This window comes from Condylura cristata, unplaced genomic scaffold, assembly GCF_000260355.1.
Source record: "Condylura cristata isolate star-nosed mole 26May11 unplaced genomic scaffold, ConCri1.0 scaffold00034, whole genome shotgun sequence".
NCBI classification, from domain to species: domain Eukaryota; kingdom Metazoa; phylum Chordata; class Mammalia; order Eulipotyphla; family Talpidae; genus Condylura; species Condylura cristata.
The window spans coordinates 4,305,653-4,314,596 of NW_004567135.1; the positions used below are offsets into that span (position 1 = coordinate 4,305,653).

The following is an 8,944-nucleotide window of genomic DNA, read 5'->3' on the forward strand; positions in this document are numbered from 1 at the left end:
CCCGCTCGCTCGCAGCACATTTCCAGCCGGCGGCACCGAGACGGCGTGGCCGGGAAGCCCAATCCGCTGCTGAGCCGCCACAAGAAGCCGCGGGGCGCCGCGGAGCTCGCGGTGAGCCGGGCTGCTGGGGGGTTCGAAGGGCCGGGCTGGGGAGGGGGCGTCCAGGGACGGGACTGACGGCTCGCTCTCCCCTCCCTCCCCGCAGGGCACGCTGACTTTCTCCAAGGAGTTGCCCAAGTCCCTGGCCGGCGGCCTGCTCCCCAGCCCCCTGGCGGTGGCCGCGGTGATGGCGGCGGCGGCGGGCTCCCCGTTATCCCTGCGCCCGGCCCCAGCCGCACCTCTTCTCCAGGGACCGCCGATCACCCACCCCCTGCTCCACCCGGCCCCCGGGCCCATCCGAACTGCGCATGGACCCATCCTCTTCTCCCCCTACTGACCTGAACCCTGAATCCCCTTCCATCCAGCCCTCCCAACTCCAGCCGGGACCCGGCCTCGGGGCTCCCAGGCCCGCCGCCCCTCCTCCCGGCACTCCCTGAATGATCTCTCTCCTTCCCCCCCACCCCGAGGTACGGGGTTCCAGGAAAGGGGAGGGGTAGCGGGGGAGGGGGGCTTCAGAAGGGGGGGAACACCCCAGATCTCAGGGAACCCCGCCCCCTGCCCTTCCCTCTCCCCTAGAAAAGGGGGGGCCGTCTCACCCCCGCGCCCCCTTGGAGACACCCCCCTCCCAAAAGCCATGTCCATCCAGCCCTTCCCCCCCAAACCTAGCACAAAACGGGGTTCACAAGCCATGGTCGGGGTCCGGGGGGCAGAAGTGGATTTTCTTGGCAATAAGCGGACTCTGGGACTCCGGCCCCCTACCCCCAAATTGAAGCGCTTCCGTGAACACCCCCGCCCTCGCAGGGGGAGGGGAGCAGGCGGGATCCTGGGCCCCTCATAAGCACTTTGGTTTACCGCCTGCAACCTCACTGTGCCCATCCCGCACCACGCCCCAGGCAGGTCCCGCCGGACCGTCCCGGGGGCAGCACTTGGGGGCATCTCTGGCACTTGGGTGGGACCAAGTGGATGCCCGCCGACCCTTTCCTCGCCTTCCTTCCTCCCCAGTCCGGATTTCCATTCTTTTCACCAGCACCCATCGCCCAAGGGGTACCGAGGGGGGCAAGGGGTGTCCAGTCCAAGCCCACCCCCGCCTCGCCTTCCGCAAAACTGTGAGCAAAAAGCAATAGAAGCCTCGCCCCCGCCCGCCTCTCTCCGCAGGTCGCCTAGTCTGTAGTCACCCCCTCCCAGTCCCCGGACCTCATGGCTGTCCCCTCCCCCAGACTCCTCCACTGCACAACTCGGGCGGGGCGTGACCTCCCCACCTCTGTGGTTTCGTATCGTCAGCCCTCACCACGCCGACCCTGGGGGGGGACGGGCCCTCGCTGCCCTGCCCTCCCCAACACCTCTGCTTGACGATGTAGCAACCCCGGCCCCCACCCATGTCTTCCCCCTTTCCCTCTCCCCGACAATAAAGTCTGGATTCGTTGCCCTCCGCCCCCCAGACTCGGACTCAGTCTCTGCGCGCGGCTTGGGGACCAGTTCTGTAGGCGCTGGGTCTGCACGGTGACAGGAGCCGACGCCCAGGACGGGGGGCCAGCTGGAGGAGGTGGACGGGGCCAGGAGGGGCAAGAGGAGGCACGGGCGGAGCGCGCACCCCACTCCGCCCGCGGAGTTGAACTTGGCGCTCGGGAGCCCTCTCCAGTCCAGGCGCGGAGAGTTCGCTGCAGCCCCACCAGGCGGCGCCAACGACAAGGAAAAGGGTCTCTCCGAGGCTGACCCGCTCGCGCGCCGGACGTGTCCAGACGCTGCGGACCGCGTGGACCCAGTCTCGGACAAAGGGAGAATCCGGGCTTCGGGGTCTCTGCTGGGAAACCCACAGCCACAAGCGAGGTGTGGGGAGAAGCGGGGCCAAGGACCAGGATGTCGCTCCAGAGTTTCCCCAACTGCAAAATGAGCAGGTTTGAGGCTCCGAGAAGTTCTTTGAGGGGCGTCCTCCCTGGTGGCACAACGGGTTAAGCTCAGCACTGCAAGCTCGCAGCGGTTACCTCAGTGAGGCAGGTGCAGCAGACCTCTCCTGTCCCTCCGCTCCCCCCACCAGCTCCCCCCAGCGGTGTTCTTCATTGATCTGCCTGTTCTGCTCCCCACTGAAACCTCTCACCACCTCTGGCCTGTACCCCAGTTCTGTATGCACACATAAATAATCTTAAAAAAAAAAAGTTCTTTGAGGCATCACCGACCCCAAGGTAAAGAAGCAGCATGGCGCTGTGCACAGATGCACAGAACCGCCTGCTCATCACGTCCCCTGAGTGTCCCTCACACAGGAGGGCACTCTGCCCAGCGGCCTCCCGCAGGCTGGGGAAGCGGTCACTTAGCTCCACCAATCAGTTCAGCCACACACTCCCAAGAGCAGCCAGGGACTCCCACTCCGGTCTCTCTCCCTCCCTGCTGGGTTGCAAGACACTCAGACAAAACCCTGACGGAGAAGAGCAGCGGGCACAGGGTCCTTGGAGCTTCTGTGCTCATTCTCCTCTCTACCCACTACTGGGGGGGAGGGGGAATGGGGAGCAGGATGAGGACTGCTAAAGAGGAAGGAGAGGAAACAGGGGTTCCTGGGTTGGTCAATCTGAAGTTGGTGTGGGTTTACAGAGCCCAAGGAGGAGCTTTGGGCGTTTCTCTTCAAGTGGGTATAACTCGGAAAAGGCAGAAAGGACAGTTCCAGAAACCTGAGGGCCCGCTGAGGGTTGGGGATTGAACTCGCCTCCAGGGCAGGGGATCCAACTCGCACTGAAGCGGCTGCGGCCAGCTTAGAATGCTGCGCTTTAACCTGCTGCAGCACCAGGGAGGCCCGCAAACATGTTTTAAACCATAGGGTTTACACATCCCCAAGCCTGCTGAGCTTCCCACACTCCTGTCTGATTAAAAGCAACCCCATGCAGACTATGGTGATGGCACACAGGTGAACTGGTGGTGGGAGGTCCACGGAGATGACAACTGAGATGAAAAAGGCACAAAATGATGTAAATATAAACTATTATAAAATAAAATAAAATTTTAAAGAGGGCCCTCCCCGGGGCGCAGCAGGTTAAAGCACAGCACGAAGAAGCTACAGCCACTGCAGCAGGAGTTCGATCCTGCCCTGGAGAATTAACAACTACACCCAGGAAGGCCCAGCAGCAACATTTTTCTTAAAAGTCTAGATAGTAAATATTTTAGGTTTTGCTGACTCAGAGGCAAAATTGAGGATCTCATATGGGTACTTATGTAACCATTTTAAAAAAACAACCGTTCCCTGGTGGAGGCAAGGGGTTAAGTCTCAGCCCTATCAATCACCAGCCACTGTGACCTGAGTTCGTCCCTGGCCAGGGAGTGACCCCCAGGGCGCAGCAGACCACTCCTGTCCAGCCCGCTGCCCCCCTCACTGTGCATTTCAATAGATCCGCCTGTTTTGCTCCCCACTGTCTCTGGTGAATCCTCTCTCGCACACACACACACCTGTCCCTGTACCTCTGGCCTGCACCCCAGTAAAATAAATCTTTTTAAAAATAACCATTCTAAAATGGAAAAAACATTCTTGGATCACAGTCCATGCAAAAAAAAAAAAAAAAAGATAATAAGAATGCAGGACCCCAGGCCAAAGCGTGCCCGCACTTACTGTAAAGAAGCAGTTAAACATTTGCATATTGACAGCCTCTGCCTCTTCTCTACCCAGACGGTATCCAGCTTCTCCACCCATTGCTTCTAGCCCAAACTGTGCAGAGGCCTCTATACCAAGGTGCTGAGCGCGTGGATGAGTGCATGAACGGGAGCTCGGATCCCACACTCTGCTGCTCCTTTCCTCTGTGCTGGGGTATCACATGAACCCTTTCAGATCTGCTCCCCAAAAACCCAAGGTTTCCGGGATAACTAGAGTTGCTCCTAGAACCCAGTCCTGCCCCTAGGTCCCTGGAGAAGTACCCCATTCTGGTGCTCTGCGGCACCCCCTGACAATGCTTGGCCAGCCCATGTAGGGGAAGGAAACAGGACTTGGGCCTCAGGAAGAAATGAGATGACTTTGGGGGTAAGCCGTGCCGTAATTTCAACAGGAAAGTCCGAATTTCACTAGCCAAAGCAAAAGGAGTGGTTGCAGGCGAGGAGGAAGTGACAGCAGTTGGGTAACCCAGGAGTTTTCTGTCTTCGGGCTAGAGGAGGAGACAGACCTCCCGCTGGAAGCGTGAGTGCCTGGAAGGACTGTTCTTTCCGTGGACTGGACAGAACAGAGAGCTGAATTGGGAGATGGGTGAGTGGTTTTGGGCCGGGCGCTCTTTGACTTTCTGTCTTCTCATCTCCCAGGTGGTAAAAGGAGAAAAGAACTGAGAGCTGCATGTGTATGGCAAAGGGACTGTCACCACATGCTAAGTCCACAGCAGGTGGCCCTGGGGAGGCCTCAGGTCTGAGAAGGAATCAGAGAGGATGGACAGCACTGGGCTTCCTGAGAGGAGCTGGGCGGGTAACGGAGAGCAGCAGTTTGCAGAGAATGACACTGAAAGATATTTATTGTTTCAAGGTTTCTTTATTGATGCATACGAGAACTGGGGTACAGGCCTGTGGTGGGGGGGGTGTGTGTGTGAGAGGATTCACCAGAGACAGAAAGGGGAGAACAGACAGATTGACAAAGTACACTGCTGAGGGGACAGGAGGGGTCATTGCCCACCGTGTGGGTCAGCTTCCTGGCCGGGGGCCATCGGACTGGCGCTGCAGTGGCTGCAGATAACCGCACAGTGCTGTGCTCTATTTAACCCGTTGCGCCACCAGGGAGGGTCATTAAGAGGCGCTTAGGTGAGAATCTGGGAAGGACTTTGAGACTGGGGACCTTGAGATGAAGTTGCCCAGGAACGACTCAGGAGACTGGTGAGCGCCTGGAGCAGAGAGTGCCCAGGAGGCCAGAGCTGGTCAAGGGATTTCCGCTCCAGGCCAGACCTGACCTCTTCCCCACCCCCTTCTCTCCAGCCTCCGTCATGTGGAACATCTCCAACGCCAGCTTCTCCTGCTACCATGAGTCTGTGCTGGGCTACCGCTACGTTGCTGTCAGCTGGGGGGTGCTGGTGGCTGTGGCGGGCACTGTGGGCAACGTGCTCACCCTGCTGGCCCTGGCCATCCAGCCCAAGCTCCGGACCCGCTTCAACCTGCTCATCGCCAACCTGACGGTGGCCGACCTGCTCTACTGCACCCTTCTGCAGCCCTTCTCGGTGGACACCTACCTGCACCTGCACTGGCGCACAGGTGCCACCTTCTGCAGGCTCTTCGGGTTCCTCCTCTTCACCTCCAACGCCGTCTCCATCCTCACCCTCTGCCTCATTGCCCTGGGCCGCTATCTCCTCATCGCCCACCCAAATCTCTTTCCGCGAGTGTTCAGTGCCCGCGGGATAGCGCTGGCGCTGGGGGGCACCTGGGTGATAGGGGTGGCCAGCTTTGCCCCGCTCTGGCCTGTCTATACCTTAGTACCTGTCGTCTGCACGTGCAGCTTCGACCGCATCCAAGGCCGGCCCTACACCACCATCCTCATGGGCATCTACTTTGTCCTTGGGCTCAGCAGCGTGGGCATCTTCTACTGCCTCATACATCGGCAGGTGAGGCGGGCGGCGCGGGCTCTGGACCAGTACAAGCTGCACCAGGCAAGCGTGCGCCCCAGCCACGTGGCTGGGACCGATGAGGCCAAACATGGTCACCCCGAGGAGCTGGACAGCGGGCTGGCATCGGGAGTGCCCAGTGAGGGGATTTCGTCTGAACCGGTCAGTGCCGCCACCACGCACACTCTGGAAGAGGGAGGAATCAGCAGCAGTGGGGAGCAGAGCAGCAGCAAAGTGGCTAAGCCGCTGGCAGAGAAAGGCCCCCAGGAAGCAGGCGCTCACCCCCAGCCAGCTAAAGCAGGCCACAGAGCTCAGGACTCTCCGTCGGAGTTCGGGAAGGTGACGCGGATGTGCTTCGCCGTGTTTCTCTGCTTCGCCCTGAGCTACATCCCTTTCTTGCTGCTCAACATCCTGGATGCCATGGTCCGGGCTCCCCGGGTTCTGCACATGCTCGCTGCCAACTTCACCTGGCTCAACAGTTGCATCAACCCTGTGCTCTATGCAGCCATGAACCGCCAGTTCCGCCAAGCCTATGGCTCCGTCCTCCAGCGGGGGCCCCAGAGTTTCCGTAGGCTCCCCTAGAACCGGCTGCCTCCCAGTCCGCAGCACCCAGGACCGTCTTCGCCAGAAGTAACGTGGCCAGCTGACAAGGCAGTAGGTGACAGTGAGCCCTGTGGACGTCTTGAAGACAACCCCGCCCCCGTGCTCCCAACCCCCCACCGGCCTTGCGTTCCCTTCCTTGGTTTGGCCTAGGTGGCCAGAGTGCTCACTATTAATAAATGAATTCTGCCCTTTGGATGCTCAGGTGTGGGCTGTTGGGAAAGAAGGAAGTAGGAGGCCTACCTGGTGGCGCAAGGGGCTGAAGTCTCAGCGCATTCAAGCTGTCCGCAGCCACTGTGACACGAGTATGACCCCTGGCCAGGGAGTGACCCACGGGGCGCAGCAGGCCCCTCGTGTCTCCCCGCTGCTCCCACAGCTGTGCGTTTCAGTCGATCTGCCTGTTCTGCTCCCCGCTCTGCCTCTGCTGAGTCCTCTCACCCCTGCACCTCTGGCCTGTACCCCAGTTCTTATATGCATAGAGAAACAAATCTTTAAAAAAGGAAATAGGGCAGGGTTGATTGGGAGCGGGAACCGGGGCAGAGCAGGGGCAGGAAATAGCGGGCCAGGGACGCAGCCTTCGGCGAGAGCTGTCCCGTAGGAAACCTGTGAGTTGGCGTAAGGGAATTAGCCCGCCTTTCTGCCTGAGATGGCCCCTACACTGCTGCCGGAGCCTCCCACCCCCAAAACAGGGTCACTCAGCTCAAAAGCTTTGTGATCAGCTCTCATAGCCACTCAAGTACGCCCTTGCCCTTTCCAAAGAGAACAGTCATGAAGGAGGACTCCTCGCTCTGTGGAAAGGGACTGAGCTTAGCAGAGGAAGCTACAGGCAGCAGGGCCCAGCTGCTGGGGTCACTGTGGCACCTGGGCACTCAATTCCTCCAGAACAGGCACTTCTTGTCATTTTGGATTATGGGAACAGAACGCAGAAAGTGGTTAAGAGGGTTCAGGGGCCAGGCTGAGGAGAGGCCTGACCATTCCCTTCCTCCAGCTGGACCAACAGCAACCACCCTCCTGGACGCCCTAAGCCTGCATCACCTGTGGCCACCAGGTGACGCTCGTTCTCTGCATTTCCTTTCTGGCTTCCCTGCTGAGCACAGAAGCTGTCAGCCCCGCTCGGTGTCAAAAGACCACCCCCTCCAGATCAGGATGGGGAGGCTGGACCCAAGGATATGCACCCAAAATCTTAGGAAGAAAAGTGGAGAATGACATATTAATTATTCACGAGCTATTTGTCTGCTTGGGGAGGGGGCGGCCAGGGAGCTGTGCTGGTCCTGGGGACAGAATATGAATGACGGCAGGCTGTCCCCCCACTCTCGGAGACCCAAGGCTTGAGTGAAGTTCTTAGAGATTCAGACAAGACTGGAAAGAATCATAGGACAGGGCCCTCCTTGATGGTGCAAGGGGTTAAGTCTCAGCACTATGCAGCTATCCACAGCCACTGCAGCAGGAGCTCAATGCCCCTGGCCCCTCCCTGGTGGGGCAACCGGTTAAAGCACAGCACTGCAAAGCTGGCCGAAGCCACTTCAATAGTTTGATCCCTGACCAGGGGGGTGACTGGCCAGGAAGGGAAAGGGGACCTCACAGGGGACCGCTCCTGACCCGCCCACGGCTCCGCTCAGCAGTGTACTTTGTCCGATGCCTGTTCTGCTCCCCACTCTGTATCAATCCCCACCTCTGGCACCTCTGGCCTGTACCCCAGTTCTTGTATGCATAAATAAATAAAAATTTTTAAGGGAATCACAGGATGGACAGACTGATACCCTCACAGTCCACACACTTCCAGGGTCCAGGGTCCAAACAGGGAACATGTGAGTATCCTCCTCCACAAAAATCACCTCAACTAAGTCAAGTCCAGGCTCAGGCAAGGCCCAGACAGATGTGTGGGCAGCAGGGCAGTCACATAACAGCAGCCTGGGGGCATGCACACCGGTTCCAGTCAAGGCTCTCTGATAATTAGCTCCGTGAACTGGAGCAGGACCCTGGGCCACTGAGGCCTCAGATGCAAAGACCGGGAAGTTCTTACCACGTGCCCAGGGCTGTCCTAAGTCCGGTAAATGCATTATTTTATGTAATCCTTGCAACATTTACTGTGACGTCTCCATTACAACCTTCCTTAGAAGTGAAAAAAGGGGCCTCCCGGTGAGCCAGGGAGCTGATCCCCTTCCCTCTGGCCCACACCCCAGCTCTTGTATGCATAAATTAAGTGTGGGGGGGGGAGCACAAATAGGGTTAAGCAATTAACCCAATGTAAACGGGCTAGTAAATTATGACTGCGAATTGAGGGAGAGTTTGACTTCGGCCCCAGCCCCCACGTCTAACCACTACCCGACAGCTGTTTTCCTAAAATTAGAACCAAGTGACCAGAGATTCCTGAAAGTCCTGAGGCCTTCTAAGATCCTGAAAGCTGACAGTTCTCGGAAGGGCACTAAAAGGGTTCCCTTTTCACATCCCCCGAAGGTAATTCACAAGCTTTCTCAAGTAGAAACTTAAAAAAAAAAAAAGGCAGCAATACGGATTGAGGTTAGACCTCGGGAGGGACTTCCCAATGACATGGGGCTGCAAAGGACGACGGGGGTGGGGGTGGAGGAGGGAGCCCTGGAGTCTGCGCGCGGGGAGGACGGCGCTCGGCGAGGGCGCAACCCCCTCCCCGCGCCCGCACCCGCACCCCGCGGGCTTCCGGCAAACGGCTCCCGGCGACGGAA

The 8,944-nt window shown here is 58.8% G+C and overlaps 2 protein-coding genes across 2 annotated transcripts in view; both read left to right on the forward strand.

Moving 5' to 3' along the window:
* The window catches only part of ZNF385A (zinc finger protein 385A), a 19,514-nt gene extending 17,983 nt beyond the window's left edge, over positions 1-1,531 (forward strand). The window contains exons 7-8 of the mRNA XM_004692663.2: positions 16-111; positions 206-1,531. Coding sequence (XP_004692720.1) covers positions 16-111; positions 206-436 — 327 coding nt within the window. The 3' untranslated portion in view covers positions 437-1,531. The remainder of the gene's footprint in view (positions 1-15; positions 112-205) is intronic.
* Positions 1,532-4,782: 3,251 nt separating this feature from the next.
* GPR84 (G protein-coupled receptor 84) lies at positions 4,783-6,404 on the forward strand. The gene has a single exon (XM_004692488.2). The coding sequence runs from the start codon at positions 5,031-5,033 to the stop codon at positions 6,222-6,224; it is 1,194 nt and encodes a 397-aa protein (XP_004692545.1). The 5' UTR covers positions 4,783-5,030; the 3' UTR covers positions 6,225-6,404.
* Positions 6,405-8,944: the final 2,540 nt, after the last annotated feature.

Coding starts and splice junctions, on each gene's coding strand:
- GPR84 (XM_004692488.2), top strand. CDS start 5,031: ATGTGGAACATCTCCAACGCCAGCTTCTCCTGCTACCATGAGTCTGTG.